This window comes from Budorcas taxicolor, chromosome 13 (assembly GCF_023091745.1).
Source record: "Budorcas taxicolor isolate Tak-1 chromosome 13, Takin1.1, whole genome shotgun sequence".
Lineage (NCBI taxonomy): Eukaryota > Metazoa > Chordata > Mammalia > Artiodactyla > Bovidae > Budorcas > Budorcas taxicolor.
The window spans coordinates 15,948,682-15,966,841 of record NC_068922.1 but is presented as its reverse complement, the minus strand read 5'-3'; the positions used below and the strand labels follow the sequence as shown (position 1 = coordinate 15,966,841).

At 42.0% G+C, this 18,160-nt stretch overlaps 1 protein-coding gene across 1 annotated transcript in view; it reads left to right on the top strand.

The window, feature by feature from the left end:
• USP6NL (USP6 N-terminal like) overlaps positions 1 to 17,069 on the top strand; it is a 99,250-nt gene extending 82,181 nt beyond the window's left edge. Inside the window, exons 8-14 of the mRNA XM_052651090.1 lie at positions 1,085 to 1,133; positions 2,762 to 2,882; positions 5,976 to 6,070; positions 6,758 to 6,823; positions 6,917 to 7,016; positions 9,784 to 9,936; positions 15,712 to 17,069. Coding sequence (XP_052507050.1) covers positions 1,085 to 1,133; positions 2,762 to 2,882; positions 5,976 to 6,070; positions 6,758 to 6,823; positions 6,917 to 7,016; positions 9,784 to 9,936; positions 15,712 to 17,069 — 1,942 coding nt within the window. The remainder of the gene's footprint in view (positions 1 to 1,084; positions 1,134 to 2,761; positions 2,883 to 5,975; positions 6,071 to 6,757; positions 6,824 to 6,916; positions 7,017 to 9,783; positions 9,937 to 15,711) is intronic.
• Positions 17,070 to 18,160: the final 1,091 nt, after the last annotated feature.

Sequence of the window (18,160 nt, the reverse complement as noted above, 5' to 3'; positions counted from 1 at the left end):
CAAAGCACATTAAAAATATATATGTATATCCACAAACATATTGATACCAAAATAAGGAAAAAATACTCATAACAGATGTAGTCATCATCTCCGTGACTGGGCATGTGGTCCCTGCTGGTCATAACTAACCTTCCACTTCCCATCCCATGTACCCTTTGCCCTCAGCAGGTACTTTGGCTGCTGGGGGCCCTAAAGCTTTATTCCTGAAGAGTCTACCATTAGCAGTCCTGCCTGAATTTGATTGTGGTGGCGTTCCGTGGACTTGAATCACTGGGTTTGGTTATACTCTAGAGGCACCTTCAGTATTCTCTGTGTTCCAGACGTGCTCTTGCTTACGTCCACCATGTCCTAGCAGCTCACCTTTCCCCTTAATGACCAGGATCAGTCACTCCAGCCGGTACACTCGTCTTCTCCTTTGTCTACTGATTGAGAGGCATGAGGAGCCCATAGTGGTAGGGGTGGGCAACCTGGCTCCCAGTTCAGTGGAAGTGTTTGTCTCCTAGTGGGGACACTCCTCTCTTTGGAGCCAGGACCTCTAGAGCAGCCGAGCCTAAGGTTGATGGAGCAGAAAGCAAACATGTTGTTAGTGGACAAGACGTAACAGTGGGTGGAGCCACTCCTGTTCCCACGCTTGGATCCTGGGCCCTGAATCCTGATGCCAGTCTTGGAAGCTGATTTCCAGCGGACACTGCCCCCTAGGGGACATGTCCCCCCCACTGCAAGGTGCTGTAGGATGCTGGCCCTGTGAAGGAGGCTTCAGAATGTTGGTCCACAGCTCCATCCGGCCAGCCCCTTCTGTGGGGATGATTCTATGAGAACAGAAAGGGGACACCAAATTGAAGACATGGTGATGTACTTTGTGCTTTTTGTTATAAATCCTGTCAAAATGAGTGTTATCTAGCCTCAAGTTTAGGCTGTGTAGAGTATTGTTTAAATTTGAGTTTGGGGTCATTTCTTTATAATAATAGTAGCTTTATCTGGATTATCTATCATCAGTCAAACTGTTTTTTTTTTTTTTTTAAGTTCCTAATTTTAAAAAGGTGAAAAAACTAAATTGTGTTCGATGTAAATTTCTTTCCTCTAGGCAACAATCCCTGTTCCACGTTCTTGCTGCATATTCTATTTATAATACGGTAAGTCAGCGCCTGCCTGTCCACAGCTCTTTGAGCTGTATTCTGAGCACCTGGAGGAAATCTCTGGGCCTCCTTCCTGGAAAAGCCCCCTTAGCCTGTGTTGCTTCATCTCAGGACTGGACGGTCTGTGTGGACCTTCCCAAGGCTCCCTCATCCGCCCCAGGATATCAGAGCAGAGTTGCTCGGAAAGTGGGAAGAATCACAGCATGACAGCAAAGCTCACTTCCCCCCCCTTACTACAGGTTGCTTTGTTTTGTGGTGTTATTTTTCTTGTTTTTATTTTAAGCACTTAGGACTGGGAATCAGCAGGGCAAGAGGGGCAGGAAGTAGTGGCTAGATTAATTCTGCTTGATTCTTGGTGACTCTTCATTCCCCTGGGAGGTTGCCTTTCAGAATCACATTTCATTTATTTGGTGAGGTCCGGATAGCAGACCATAGGTACCTACTTGCTGCCTCCTGGAGTAAGCCAAAACTAAACGTTTTGGTATTAGAACATGTTATTCTTAAGGCATTGATTACTCTTGAGGGAGAGAGATTTGGAGGAAGAGATCAGCTAGTGTCAACGCCAGTATAGATGCCAAGTAAATGCTTTGCTGACTGGATTCCAGGAAGGACACCTTGAACCTTGAAGTGTACCATTTCTATTGTAATCAAAACCTTTAAGTTACAAGGAACAGAAATTCAGTCAAACTAGGGCAAGTTAAAAAGGAACTGATTAAAGGGGCATCTCATAGAAATGAAGCTGGGGGTGGGTGTTGGAGCTGGAGGGTGAGAAGCCTACAGAGAGAAGAGCTCCTCTTTCTGTCCTGCTCGGGGCCACATGGTGACTCTGATTGTCTCTGGAAACTGTTCATTATACTGTTTCTCTCTTCAGATGTCTCTCTTTGCCTGCTTATCTGTTTTTCTTAGGCTGCTATTGCAGCCATAGCCTCAGTGTGGGCATTCTGTTCAGCTACATACCACCATGCATGTAGTTGTGGCTTTATTCAGTTTTCCTAGAGAAACATGTGATTAGTGAATGAGTAAAATTGTCATGCAGCTGAATTAATGGTTCCCTGGGGTTAGGCGCCTCGTCCCCATGAGCTGTAGTTCACGTGTCATGACATGGATCCCTAAGGCCATGTGAAATGACACATAAGTGTCATTATGTGTAATTATGGGGAGAATGGGCAGTTCTCAGGGAGGGGGCTTAAACTGAAAGGGTCCCCAGAATGTGTCTCTGTAAGGATCTGGAAATCTAGAGGAGAAAAGACAGCCAACTGGAAACTGTGCAAGGAGAGAAATTTGCCAGCATCTGAGCAAAGAGGAGGAATATTGAGCTGAGAATCACACATAAAACAGAAATAGAAACAGTGCTCTTTACAGAAGGTGTAAGAACAGTATTGAGCAGAGGTCAATAAAGTCCTTTCAGGTTAGCCTTGTCCACACTTCTGCATTTATTCTTCAACACAAACATAGTCTTTGATAGCATGTGGCTCGGTACTGTGAAGATTGTAACATTTCTCTGTAGAACTGCACATTAAGTAATGTATTAAGGCATTTCTGTTTTCTACATCAGTTCTTCACACCTGCATGGACATGTACTTTGGTCTTAAACCCCCGGTTTCTCTGTTCTTGTTTCTCTTTAGGAGGTTGGATACTGTCAGGGGATGAGCCAGATCACAGCCTTGCTCCTCATGTATATGAATGAGGAAGATGCCTTCTGGGCCCTGGTCAAGCTGTTCTCAGGTCCCAAACACGCCATGCATGGTAAGAGGACCCTGAGGGGGCCATCAGCAACAAACAGGGAGGGGAGACAGACAGGCTCGAACAAAGTCAGGCTCGGGGCTGATGCTTGGTAGAGTCAAGTATAGAAACTTGTCTGGGGCGAGTTTAATTCATTAGTACTTATTACTAATTCCTTATTTAATTCTTCTTCATTGAACGTTTCTGTTCAGATTTATATTCCTTCGTCTTTACTACAACATATACTATTGACGTTTTAAAATTCTTTCCTTGCTTGCCCTGGTTAGGAGAAACTAGGTTTGGAAGAATTTAGGAAAAACTGAATTATTGGAAGCTTTTGATCGAAACTGTTAGACAGTCATGCCTTCAGTGAAATGTCTACTGTTGACTGGATATTGCAATTTATACCAGTTTGTCAGAGAATATTAATTGAGAAATGACACTGAGGTATTTAAAGGAAAGGTCCACAGTAATTTGGTATGTCAAATATTTGTTTTAGTTCTTTCAGGCCTAAAGTTGATTCCATCTTACAGTGAAAAAAGCTGGTAACATATTCTGGGCACTTTGATATTTCAAAGCTTACGTAATTTTTTGGTTTTCAAGTTATTACACTGTTTTGAATAATATTTTTATTATATTTGCCAAGCATATGCAATAAACTTAACTTGAGAGAGTTTGGATTGAAACTTCTCTTGAAAAAGAAGTGGCATTTGTCCATATAATGCAAAATTATTTTCTCAATGCCATTGAGTGTGATAATACCAAATTAAAAACAATTTTAATACTAATCACTCTGAGAATGGACCATCATTCTCTTTGTGAACGTTGAAGCTTCATGTGGTGGGGAACCTGCCACAGTTTTAAAGTGATGTTTTCAAAACTATGACCTTCCATAGCTGATTAAATCTCACATTCTTACCATGTGGTTATTGTTGAAGCATTGTGTGTGTGTGTATAGGTTTGCATTTAGCTATCTCCTTCAGTGTTTGCTGTGGATTTAAAAAAAAATAAATACTGTCTGCATAAGTGTTTCTGGACACTTTGCATCCCATAAGTGGACTCCAGTAGTAAGACACATTACATTGAGCTGCCATTCAATAGTAATGTTGCCAAGGGCATCTTGAGGAAACACAACTCTTCCTTATCAGTCTTTATTTTGCTTTAGCGTGAGATGGCATTGCTGATAATCTTGGAAGTACAGTGGGATATTAACAGCTTAAGTAGTGTGTAATTATGTGGAATACTGTCCAGTTTTAGAAAATCCATCTCTTTTAACAAGCCTGATAGCCTGCTTTCAGTAATTACTGTCACCAGTCTCAGCTATGTGTGTGTGTACTCAGTCATGTCTGACTCTTTGTGGACTAGCCCACCAGGCTTCTCTGTCCATGGGACTTCCCAGGCAGGAATACTGGAGTGGGTTGCCATTTCCTTCTCTAGGGGAGCTTTCTGATCCAGGGATCAAACCTACATTTCTTGTGCTTCCTGCATTGACAGGTGGATTCTTTACCACTGTGCCACCTGGGAAGCCCCACACTAATCTACAAAGCAGTGTTTATTTTACTATTCTAACATTTACATTTACAAAGCAGTTTAGGTCATTATTATGGATAAGTTTGTACCTAGAGATATTTGTTTCTAGATCTGCGTATGAAATTTTATAACTGAAAGTTACCTCAGTTCTTTGCATTTCGTATACGAAGCTGTTATCACTCACAGAAGTGTAATGTGAGGGCTAAAGCATGAGATTTAAAATACCAAGTCTGGAACCCCACTGAAAAGGGAAGCGGTGTTGGCTGTCTTAGCATCCTTGAGCTCATGTTTATTATTGAAGGAATTGCCTTTTTTAGAATCAGACTTTGTCTTGAGTTTCTTCCTCTCAAATTGGCCGTGAAAGTGGCAGAGAGAGAGAGAGACACATATAGATTTTTTTTTTATGAAATCATTTCACCAGAAAGGATTACTAGGGGAGGAATTTTCTATCTCTGGAGACTTTTACACACTCCTTAGAAAGCTGAGAATCAGTTAAGAAATAGCCCTTCCCTAAGGATCATAAAGCAGTTCTTCCCAGCAGTATTCCTCAGTTTCTTGCAGGGACATAGTTTTCTGTTTTGGAAACATGTGTTCTGTGGGGAAATATTGGACTCCAAAATCAGATAAGTCTGGGAGATGAGGTAAACCAAGAAAAAACAAGTGTCTTTAGGCTATAAAACAACTGAGAAACATTCAGAAGCTCATATGCCTGTGAACATATGCAAAAAAGGGTATATGTGACATACAGTATTTCTCCTGGATTCTTTTAAAAACATAGGACACTTATTAACGTCTTTTGAAGTTACCTAGAACCCAGGCTGAAAAACCCATATGGAGAAATCATAAATTCATTGTGTATGTGCCCTTTTTAATGGACTATTAGAATATCTGAAAGGAAACTTGTGAATAAAAATAGATGTAAATTTCCATGAGTTACATACACAAAGTTAATACTAACTTCCCATTTACAGTTACTTCCTAGAAGTCTTATAGATTGTATTGCATAATCATTTCAGATAGACTATGTTAACATTGATCGTACAGTGCCCGTATGTTTTAGCTTATGTTAAATATCACTTATAAAAAGGATTAAAAAGTGATATTAACCTGGGAAGCATGGTTACTCTAATGATACTGTTAGAGTAAGCCTGAAAAGAGTAATACAATGTTTGTTTTATATATAATGGGGAGGCAAAATAAGTAATCAAGATTAGAATAATTTATAGAAGTGTGTGTTTAAGACATCACCCAGTACTTCAAGTAAACAGATAATCTTGATAAAAAGCTTCAGTTTCCATTTTTTCGTACTTTCTTAGTTTCCCTTTTAATTCAGAAATACTCTGTCCTCTTTTATATTTTTACAAGGTGATAGGCGATCCTTAGCAAACACATACTAGGCTATAAGTTTTTATTAATCAAAGCTTACACATAATTGTTTCCTTGGAGAGAAGTAAAAATATTTGGGTAACTAGTAGGTTTGTTTTTATTGTTGTTAACAGCTAAAAGATAAAAGAAATATGTTGCATTTTAAACTAGGGATTTCTGTTGTTATTATTTATGAAGTATGTTTTTATGTTTGTATTCTAGGATTTTTTGTCCATGGTTTTCCCAAACTCTTGAGGTTTCAAGAACATCATGAAAAAATACTGAATAAATTTTTGTCCAAGCTTAAGCAGCACTTGGTAGGTAGATATGACCTTGACTTACACCCACCTATACCAAGAATAAAGCTGGAAGACTTGAGTGCAGCCATTGGGCCCCATTACTCTGTTGGTGCACCGTCTCATCCATTCCATTTACCGAGCGGTTACAGTTCCCAGTTGCTCAAATGACATTAGATTTGTGAAATTTAGTACCAATGAACTATCACAGCCCTAACTCATAGCATCAGTCGCCTTTGAAGCTGATATATAGTAATACAAACAATATAGTTTTTAAGGATATGTGATTTCTCAGTGATTTAGGAGGTTTTTTAATTGCACTAAAGTATTTGCACTGAAATACTTTAAGGATCATACAGGCTCGTCCTCAGTGAATCACATGCATACTCCTCTGAAAAAATATAGTAATTTAGTAAAGCAAGGATGCTTCCTTTTAGAGTATATTAAAAGAATCAAAGTATTGTATTACAGTCTTATCTTATGAGGGGTTTATTCTCAGGATGATTTTCAAAAGTACAACTGAGGAAGAAGAAGAGAGAGTCAGAAGAGAAAAAGTGGAAATACTCCAGCACAGGGGAAATTTGTAATGAATGGTTTTGTTCAGCTGTGACAGCTGCCTCCAACAACCTGCCTAACTTCTAGTATTTATTATATTGCCGTGTTTTGTGTGCAGCAATCCAGAAATTGTGGAATTTTTGTTTTTTTCAGGATTCGCAAGAAGTCTACACAAGTTTTTACACAATGAAATGGTTTTTTCAATGTTTCCTTGATCGGGTGAGTGTTTATTTTTAAAGTCCAATCATAAAATTAAAAATACCAGATGAGGACAAACTGTTCATCTTATTTCTGTTTTGTTTTTAATTATAGACGCCCTTTACACTAAACCTCAGAATATGGGACATCTATATCTTCGAAGGAGAACGAGTTCTTACTGCTATGTCTTACACAATCTTAAAATTACACAGAAGTAAGAAAGCGTTTAATTATAAAGATTTCACAAAAATCTAGCCTTGTTTTAAGTCTTGACTTCTCGTTACCCACCCAACTTCAAGGTCATTTCCTTTTAGTAATGAGTTTAAAAATTCTTTAAAATCAGTGAAGAAATTATCTTCAGTTGCTGGTTTTCCCTCATTGGTTCTTCCTCATGACCAGAAGCTTACTGCTTGCAAATGTCTTTTAATTCTTTACTTTTCTTTTTTTTTTTTTAATTTTTTATTTACTTATTTATTTTTCATTCTTTTCTGTGTCAGTTCCATCTTCACATTTAAGTAGAATGCAGCAGTATGTGGGTTTTACTACTAATATTCCTACTAGTTGTTTGTTTCCATGGTGTGTGTGTGTGGGGATGTCCTTTATTCTTTTTTTTTTCATTGATCTGATTCTTAAGTTTAATAGGAAAAGGGAGAGACCAGAGAAGCCAGGCCCTTTAGTTAACAGGTCTAGAGAGGGCGTTTTCTGTGATTGCTTCACCAGGAAAAGAGCATCCAGCCCCAGACCGTAGACCAGAGTTGGGGACCCTCCCCTATCTCCCTGTCTGGCTGCTTTGTGGCCTCTGTAGCAAGTACCCTCCAGGCCCACAGTTGTCCAAATGTAGCAGAAGGCCTTCAGTTGCAATATTGCAAGAAGTGAAGTGAAGTCGCTCAGTCATGTCCGACTCTTTGCGACCCCATGGGGTGTAGCCTATCAGGCTCCTCCATCCATGGGATTTTCCAGGCAAGAGTGCTGGAGTGGATTGCCATTTCCTTCTCCAGGGGACCTTCCCGACCCAGGAATCGAATCCAGGTCTCTCGCATTGCAGGCAGACGCTTTACCGTCTGAGCCACCAGGGAATCCCTGCAATATTGCAAGGGCTTGGTAAATAGGATATGCTGTGCCTTACTCTGAAAGTCAAGAAGTGAGAGTTGCTCTTTATGAATATGAGGGACCTTATTCATCTTAAAGTCTTAAACTACCCTTAAAACTTATGGTATTCCTTTTGTGACCATGCAGAGAAGGGAAGAGAAGCTCCACATGGGTGCCTTCACCCAGCACCTCCAGCCTGCGGCACGGCCTGAGTTCACGTTCACTGTATACTCTGCCCTCTTGCCTTGTTCTTGAGTGGTCATCTCTTCAGTTTCCCACCTCAGTGATACACTAGCTGAGTGCTTGGGGTTGTGTTCTGTAGTTTTCCTCCCCACTGTGGCTTTGTTCTAAGAACATCTTTGTTACTTTGATAGGAAATGGTTTGATTGCTTACTTGAAAAGCATGGTCTCCAGGAGCACCAGATTATTCAAATTCTGGATAAGACTGAAACTTTAAAATCACATCTGTGTTGTTTACTCTGAGAGAAGAGGATTCAGAAGTGTTGAGGTTCATTTCCCTGCCTCCGCAACACCAAACCACAGCCCTAAGATGAAACAGTTTGGCAGTGAGTCTCCCAAAATTCAGATCTGTGGTCAGAACCGCAGGAAGTCAGTCAGTCTCCCTCCCTCCCCTCTCCCCACCATGTCCTTCTTTTCTCTCTGGATTATGAACTGACCAAGATGTAGAACAGAAGCATACTCTGTGTTAAAGTGATATACTTACTAGTTTAACATTCTTTAGCAGTGAGAAAGCACCAAAACTCTATTCCTCCTCTTAAATTGTGTTTCAGTTATGACTCTTGATTAATTTTGACAAGTAAAAAGTTTCTCTACTCTTTGTAAATTAACCTTAAACACAACAACTACTTTATATCCTACTGTCATTAGGTTAAACTCTGGAAAACTTTGCTGTTGTGTTTATTTTCTTCATTAGGAAGACAGAGATCAAGGACTTACATGAAATTCCTTCATCATATAAAGCTTCAAAAACTGTGTCTGGGCCAATAGTTACCTGAGGCTCCTAAGATTTTTTCTTGTTTTTTTCCTGATTCCCTTACCAATATTTAGAGGCATTGTTATTAAAAAAAAAAAAAAAATCACACTGTGATTTTAAACAGTACAAAAAAAAAAAAAAAGAAGCAACCTAAATGCCCAGTATTAGAAGACCAGTTATTCATAAATTTAGAGCGTACACACAGTGGATTCTTAGGCAGTTGTTAATAGTGACAGCATAAAATCATACTTGTTGAAGTGAGAGGTATCAATGATACACGCCGTTGACTGGGGGAAAGCAAAGAGGTGAATAATGTGTAAAGCATCATTTATTTCTGTAAATTGAAATGCATGTACACACATCTGCTTGTAGGGCATTGGCATAAGTATCAATACAGATAAAATTAATAATCCAGATTTTCAGGAAATTTGGAGAGGGGCATTGGTGGTTTAGTGGTAGAATTCTTGCCTCCCAGATTTCTGAGAAATTCTGAGACAGTTAAAATACAGACCTAGAAGTGGCTATGCCTGTGGCAGTCACAGCCCTTATCAGGAAAACACACATCTTCCTGGGCAGTCTTTGTCAGTTTCCGGTCTCTAGGAACTCTTGCTCTGGGGAAATATTAATACCCAGGTATGGTTATTCTTAAACCTGTGAGAAGGTATTTAGCAGCGTTCACCATTCCCCAGTCCCCCGAGGCTACCTGCTCTTTTCTCTGACCTGCTTTTCTCTGTGCTTTAATATCAGGAAACAGTTTTGTCCTAACTGAGTTTTGGTGACATTCACAAGGCCATTTGGAAGTTGTACGCGGTGCACTCTTAAAAATATACATCAGAATAAAATATGTCATCTTTTCAACCTAAAGCAGCCATTGTATATTTTTCTCGTCTTTTCTTAGAACATCTAATGAGACTGTCCATGGAAGAACTTGTAGAATTTCTTCAGGAGACCTTGGCAAAGGATTTTTTCTTCGAAGATGACTTTGTAATAGAGCAGCTCCAGATTTCTATGGCAGAACTGAAGCGGGCAAAGCTTGACCTTCCAGAGCCTGGTAAGGAAATAGCCAGAGGCTTTATGTATAACTTACAGTTAAGATCAGGAGATACTGTGCAATTAACATGGCCCATTGCCGTGTGAAAACGTCCGCATACTTCTGATGACATCATGTAAATCAGTGTCTTGTTGCCTGCTTATGGCTGCATTATTTTAAGAGCGAGCAAATATTCATTAAATCTGCTTCTCCTAGTGGGAAAATTAGGAAGTTTAATAGATAGATAATGTTGTTTCAACAGAAGTTAATCATGGCTTTAAGTTACCATAACAATCAGCACTCTTTACTTTCACCATCACTTGTAAAACCACATGCAGTACAGGAGCAAGCAGAAGTCCCATTTTATAGAAGAGGAAACTGATACTAAAATGCTAATAAATATGAAGCCCGCGGAACCTGCAGATAGCAGAGTCCGAGTCTGAGGTTCCTGACTGCTTATCCCTGGTTCTTTGCAGTATGCTGCAGTGTAGATACGGAGAAGGCGATGGCACCCCACTCCAGTACTCTTGCCTGGAAAATCCCATGGACGGAGAAGCCTGGTAGGCTGCAGTCCATGGGGTCGCTAAGAGTCGGACACGACTGAGCCACTTCACTTCATGCATTGGAGAAGGAAATGGCAACCCACTCCAGTGTTCTTGCCTGGAGAATCCCAGGGACGGGGGAGCCTAGTGGGCTGCCGTCTATGGGGTCGCACAGAGTCGGACATGACTGAAGCGACTTAGCAGCAGCAGCAGCAGTGTGGATAATATATTTTATTCACTTATTCCAAAACATCTTCCTGTGCCTCCTGTTAGGTTTTCTGCTAGGTGCTGTGTTGGGGATTTAACAACTAAAAAGAGAGACATTCCTTCTGTTCTCAGGGTGCATGGAGGAGACCCAGAATTTACGCAGTAACAAGAGTATGAAGAGAGTCATAATAGCGGTAGAAACAGGGTAAATAGGGAAGGGTGGATGAAGGGCAGTACCGGATGAGAGGGAAAGAAAAAAGAAAATGCAGAGAGCACAGTCGAAAGAAGTTTTCAGAACACACTTTTGCTAAAAACCAAGATGCTTTGCTTTTAGTTATTTAAGTACAAGGAGTCTAATTGGTGTTTCTCCGAGGTTTGTTTCGCGTCATCAGGGTTCACCAGAAGTTAAGCCGTCACTGCAGTGGTTGCGTGTGGGCCTGGGCCCTGTGAGGCCAGCACTCTGCTCCGGAAGGTCCCTCCTCTCTCATGCAGTGTTGTCCCTTTCTCCTAATTCTTTCCTGTCACAGGGAATGCATTTGGAGTAGCAATTACTAACTATATTCTTGCTATCCCAACATTTATTTTTAAATGACTTACCTACTTTTAAAAAGTTTAAAACAAGTTTTAGTAAAAGACACATATATTGATAGAAAAAATATATATAATAGAGCTGCTTAAACATGAGAATAAAATATCCAAACCTGTGTAATGGGATGGACTGATTTAGCATCTAACTAGCAGCTAGTGTTTATTGAATGTCTGCTCTGTGCCACATTCCACACATTGTCTCATCTAATCCCTCAAATAACTTTTAGAAAATACTCAACCCCAATCTACACGAGGAAACTTGGTGGCAGTAGTTTGTAAGATGTTTTTACAGTAGAACAGAGATAGAGGGGGTGGGGGGTGGATAAAAGGAGAGGGGTGGATAAATAACCCCGGAGCTGGGTTACTCTCCAGGCTGATGTTCTCAGAAGGCCGCTGCGGTCTTCCGAGGCAGGCCGTCTGAGGGACTTGTAGTTGCGTGTGATGTCCACTGGGTGGTGACAGAGACCTGAGTAAGATGAAAGATGGAGGAGCCAGAAGGGACTAGAGACCCCCCCCCCCTTTTTTTTCCAAGGGATGCTAAGGAGTGTTCTTTTTTGTTGTTGTTTTAAAGAAAAAAGTGTTATTCAAGAAAAATAAGAAACTGTTTGCCTTTATTCTGAAATATATCGAGTTACAGTTCCTTTTTTCTTTTTTTTTGAGCAGAGTAGTCTAACTCTTGGCAGTTGCATAAAGATATTTACCATTTATGTGATGGAACCCTAGTGAAAAGCGTCATTAGTGTGGTATTTTCACAGAAGCGTCCGTGTTGTGTGTGATGGGAATCACGCTGCTTTCCCACTTCTTCATTTAAACTCCTGGTTTTCATGGGAGGAAGTGAAGAATAGAATTTTAGGCAAGGAGCTAAAGTGAGGTGAGCAGAACACAATCTCATGTCTATTGAAAGGAAGTCCAGAATGAAAGTATGGATAATAAATGTTAATACTTATTGCCTATTTATAGCCATCTGTTTGACATCAATTATGCTTCAGTCTTTTAGCTATATCCGATTGCTTAGGGGTGAAAGGAGATATTTAAACCAAAGAAAGACCAAAGGCAGCAGTGTGTGTATTAGGCACGTTGGCGGGTGGGGCGGCGGGGTGCGTAGTTTGAATAGTTTGAATCTGTGAAAGATATTGTCCAAGAATGTTTAATGCTTATACGGATCTACTTGTGTGGGAAAAGGGCAGAGAAATAATATTTATCAGCACATGAGACAATGGTATATGTACTTCAGAAAGGAATCACTTTATAATGAAGTTGGGGAATATTTTTCTCCTGATCTTGTACTTAGACACGGAGGTCAGCTCTCCTGGGCGCAGGGCCCCTGGGTTTTGCTGCTATAGTTGCCAGGTGAGGCCTGGGCCCCACTCAGTCCAGCAGCGGCCTCAGGAGGGCCAACGCTCTGCTGTGGGTATCTCCCCGCTCCCCGCCCCCCTCCCTCCGCCCCCATTACTCTCCCTGATTCTGGCCCATCCTTCCCCTCCCCTCTTTCCCTTCCTTCTCCTTGGTCCCTCCTCGAGAGACAGGGCCCTTCCCACTGCCACGGAGGCCCTTAGAAACGTGAACAAGTGTACATTTGCTTGCCCTTGAACTGCTGAGGATTTGCGCTGTTCAGAGGGGTTGGGTCAGTCACAGGAATCCACTGAACGTGGCATGACCCACATGTCATCTGTCAGCGACTGCTGGTAGAAGGCAAAAGTGGGTGCGGAGTCACGGCCCTGCCCTGCTCCCCGGTCACAGGCCCCTGTGGACAGCAGCTGCTGTCTGATGCTGTTTTAAGTTATGCGGATCCCAGCACTGCGGTCCGGCCCTGGTGCCTGGGAATACGCTTGCCCCTCCCGCGTCGGCCTCCTGGCTTAACCTTCGGTACTGTCCATGATACGGGCAGGAGTGAGGGTTTTCAAGCACTTAGGTTTCAGAAGGCTCTTTCTTATATGCTTGTCTATTGCATCTTTCAAAGTGCTCTCCTTTTTTCCTACTTAGAATCTTTATGGGAGCTAAGGGGCTGTATCCTCTAAATATCTTTGTTCAGTTGAGGTATTCATCGTCACCTCTTAGAGACTCCTCGTTCCTAGTGAGAGACTGACATTCAGCAGTTATAGACATCATGTCCTTTTGTTTGCACTGAATTTTTTTTTTTCCTCCAAACCCTGCTATATCTTGTTTCTTAGCTATATAGATCTTGGGTATTTATAACTGTTATGTTTCTGTACTGTTTGAGTGATACATCATTACTCTAATTAAGATTAATTACATATGAATGAGTGGACATTTTGTCAAAACCTTGGTTGTGATTCTGTTACTATTTTAGACACTAGACTGCAAAATAAGTAGGACTGCACTTTGAGTGGAGTCAGCTCCTGAGGTGAAAGGGAGATGTATCATGGGTGACCGTGAAAGACCTTTAAGAAGCTACTTTTTGGATGTTTTAGAACAGTTGCAGATTTTTTCCCTCCCGGTGTGGGTTTTGGCCTCTTGACCATTCAGTAAATGGAACATGCTAAAATTTTCTTTTAATTCTAATATGATGTGTAGATGCATAGAATATTAATGTCTCTTCTTAGAGATGTGTATATTGGCTTGAATATAAAGTAATGTTAAGTGTAAGGTGAATACTTTGCTTACTCTTTATATTGTAAAATTAAAAATCCCTCATATGTAAAACACATACCTTTCCATTTTGCTTCAGGCATGAAATTACCACCTCAGTCTATTACTTTCTCTTCATTTTTTCATTCCTTTTCCTGAGAAATACAGGCCTTATCTTTGTAATTCTGCATTTTACCATGCATCCTATTAGTCTTTGCTGTTCCATGCCTTTTATGTATCCAGAAGATTTCAGGATGGAAATCTCTGGATATGAGAACATAGGGACAGGATATGATGTGGTATTATTTTCCCCAGATGTTCAATTCTCTCTTAGTCTTCTTTCCTCCCTACTTCTTCCTTCCACTTTACCTAGAGCAGCTTTGTTTATATTTTTTTATTTGGAGTTTCATATGAGAGTTCATTTGAGAAAGAGAATTTCCTTTTAAAAACTTAAAAAAAAACCCACTGAATTAGGGAAACACAAAGTTTATTTTTAGCTCAGTAACTCTGATTCTGGCAGCTCATCTATTTAAAGGTTATTTACCATCATTCTCTGCTCCCTTCCAAAGAAAAGCTCATTGAACTATTTTAATATCTTAAAATTATGATATGTGGGTAAATAATAGTTATCCTCACTTAAACCATGAGCTACATGAAAGCAAGGTGGCGTCTGCCTGTTCACAGCTGTGGACCCATGGCTTCCTCCTAACCATTTGTCAGGTGGGGGGACGTTTGAAGAGAGAGACAACTTATTTTTAAGTGAGAATGTATGATTTTGTAGTGACAGGTAGAAAGCATATATCTTAAAGTTTGGAACTTTTAAAAGTGAAGTCTGTCATCTTTTCAAGATGGCATTATTTATAGGTGTCCATATTATGGTGGATTGTTTTTAAACACTGTTTACTAAATGCACATTCCTTTAATTCCTCTTTAATTTTCTGATGTTATTTGAAATGTAGAACTAAAAGTATCTAATATGATTTTCTGTTTTTTAATTCTTTTTTTCCTCTTTTTGCATTTAAAGTAGGATAGAATATTAATTTGTTAGAATACTAATTTGGAAGTATAGAATATTTTTTCTTTTTATCCTGTGGAATTACTTGAGAGAATAATAATGAGCTATTTGGGTACAACTTGGAGTCACAATTGGTCATCAGTTGACCTTTAAACTTGGCAGACTTGCTTGAAGTTGATAGAAACTATTTTACTGAGATTCTAAACTCTTTTAGTTGAGGAATGCTTAAGTGGAAGGAATGTAATGGTAAGACATTGAACTACTGACCTGCAAGATTGTTTTAGGAATAGAAATGAGAATATCAGCTTTGCATTTTTGAAAAAGCAGGTAATAATATAGCTTAACAAAATTTAATCATCATCTTATACAATTCTATGACCCTTACTCATGGGGCTTCCCTGTTGGCTCAGACGGTAAATAATCTGCCTGCAGTGCAGGGGACCCAGCTTTGATCTGAGGGTTCAAAAGATCCCCTGGAGAAGGGAATGGCTACCCACTCCAGTATTCTTGCCTGGAAATCCCATGGACAGAGGAGCCTGGTGGGCTACAGTCCATGGAATCCCAAAGAGTGGGACACTACTGAGTCACTATCGCTTTTTCTTACTACTCATATAAGGTTATATAAAATCTTCCCATCTGCACATTGCCTAATAAGACTTTTGAGTTTGGGGATGTTTTCGTGTCAATCTCTAAAAAATGCTTTTCCTAAGCTGCTAAAATGCTGCATGTCTCTGTGTGGGTATGCATGTTGAGTGCGCAACTGAAGAGTACGCAGTGATTCACTGATGTAGGTCTTAGGTTTGGTACTGTTTGCTCACGCACATATGGCATTTACGAATGTGTCTTTCCCTTTAGGCAAAGAGGATGAATTTCCAAAGAAACCTCTGGGGCAGCTTCCCCCTGAAGGTCAGTCGGCTGGTGTTACTCACCTGAGCAACGGACAGAGGAGCGTGGGCAGGTCGAGTCCCCACCCTGGCGGTCGGAGAGGCAGCGGCTCGCCCCACAAGACCCACGAGCCCTCCCCGCCCCACCCGCGCCGGACCGGCACCCCCGAGAGGGCGAGGCAGCAGCGGCGGAAGTTGTCTGACGAGGAGGGTAAGCGGCTTCGCGACGAGGCGGAGGCGCAGGCGCAGAGGAGACCCCCGCCGGGCGCCCAGGACGGCTCCGGGTACAACCACGCGGCGGCCAACCAGAACAGCAATGCCACCTCGCGCGCCCGGAAGGAGTTCGCGCCCCGGTGGCACAAGCCTTCCGAGGCCGCGGTTCTGGAGAAGACCGCCAAGTCCGCCGTGGAAGGCCGGAGCCGGGCCGCTCCCCCCGCGCTCGCCGACCCCCGGGCTCCCCACGTGAGGCAGAAGACGAAGGTGCTGGACGCAGATGAGGGCAAGCGCGGCTCCACGGCCTCTCAGTACGACAACGTGCCCGAGGACGGCCCGGGCGGCGCCGTGGAGGAGGCGCTGGAGCGCGCGCGGGCGCAGAGCCCGCGGAGGCCCGCCGAGCCCGGCGCCAGCCCGTCCAGAGCCCCGCCCAAGTTCGCCTTCAAAGTCCTGCCTTCGAGTTACGTCCAGCACCCGTTCCTGCCAGACGGGGAAGATCACGGGGCCGCGCACCCCCCTTCGTACAGTAACCCCCCCACCTACCAGAGCAGCTCTCCAAAACGGGTCCCCGCCGCCAACAGCAGCTTCCCGTTTCCCCCTGGGGCGCACACAAATCCTTCCCGCAGACCTTACGGCTCCACGCTTTCCGTCACTGCTTCTCCAGAGAAATCTTACAGCCGCCCGACTCCTGTGGTCCAGCCATCGAGTCGAATAGAAGTTCTCCCTGTTGATCTTGGTGCCGGCGGATATTCAGGCAATTCAGGGTCCCCAAAGAATGGGAAATTCATCCTTCCTCCAGGAGATTGTTTGCCAGATAACAGAAAATGGTCAGAAGTTGGTTACACGTGGAGACCAGAGATGCACGGACAGCTGTGGACAAGAGATGTCAACCGTGGCCACCTGAGCAGTTTCCCAAGACACCCCACGTTTCACCACGCCCCCTATCAGGACCACTCCCTCCCCTGCGTCTCCGTAGATGGTCCAGTGCGGTATAGAACTTCCCCAGCTCTGGAAGACGCCACCTCCCCCGGGTTTCAGTATTCAGGGCCCTCACCTCCAGCGTATCACTACAGAAATCGGGATGGACTCTCTATGCAGGAGTCAGTATTGCTGTAAGAATTCATCTGTACTTGCTGCAGACAAGATAATGGAGACCTGAATTGCTACGTTTATAATTGCCAAAGCAGTATTTTATACGACTGTAAAGAACTCTTACAGTTCTCATGTATGTCAGTAATAAGAATATATGGAAGTGATTTCATCCCCACCTAGATGCTGCTTGAAGACGAGCTTTTAACGTGCATCATCACCGAACCCGTTAAAAGGAATTTAACCTGGAAATATAGCAATAGCATTTAGGGATGCACGCACAGTTTCATTTATATCTTTCTCCAAAATCTGAATATTTGTACTCTCTTAGCCCATTCTATTTTGAGTAATGTTACAAAGCACTGAAAAGCAGTAGAATAGATATTTTTAAGGGTCTACCTAGTGTATGTGTTTTTTAATAGCTACTATATAGGCATCTACCCATATACAGTCAAACACAGAACTAAAAAAATGTTTAAAGAAAAGAATTTTAAATCTAGATCCATGGAATAATTTATTCTTCTTTTCCCTGACTTATCTTTTAGTCAAGTTTTGTCCGTCCCCCCCCACCCCCGTTTTATTTTTAACCCAGGTCCTAAACTGACTTGAGGGTTTGCCCTGACTTGATTCAGCATCTCATGGAATGCTCAGCTTTCTCATTTAGCTTTCAATCTGAAAATTAAAGACATTGGAGAGAAAGGCTAACCACTTAATGGTGCTTTAAAAAAATCAGTGCAGTTTAAGTTTTGTTTTCAAAAGTGCAGCACGCAGTGTGTCCCTGTGCGTGTCCCTGATTTCCCAGAGAAATCAGCTTTTGTGTGTCTGTGCCCTTTTTTCTGGTCTGACTCCTATAAAGCTCAGAGCAGAGTATGCTTGCCAGATGCCCAGGAAGTGTGTGCATAAAATCTCCAGTGGATGCCAGCTGAAGCTGCAAGTTACCAATCATCAGTCACTCATAGCAGAACCAACTGCTTTGAAATTTCATTTGAAAGCAGGATTAATAATATGGTCCTTTCTTACTTCTGTCCCTTAAATTCCTGTGAAACCTCCCTACAAAGGGCAGGGAGATGCTTACATGGTCTTTTCCTGGCCCTCTTCCTTTAAAGAATGTAGTCAGT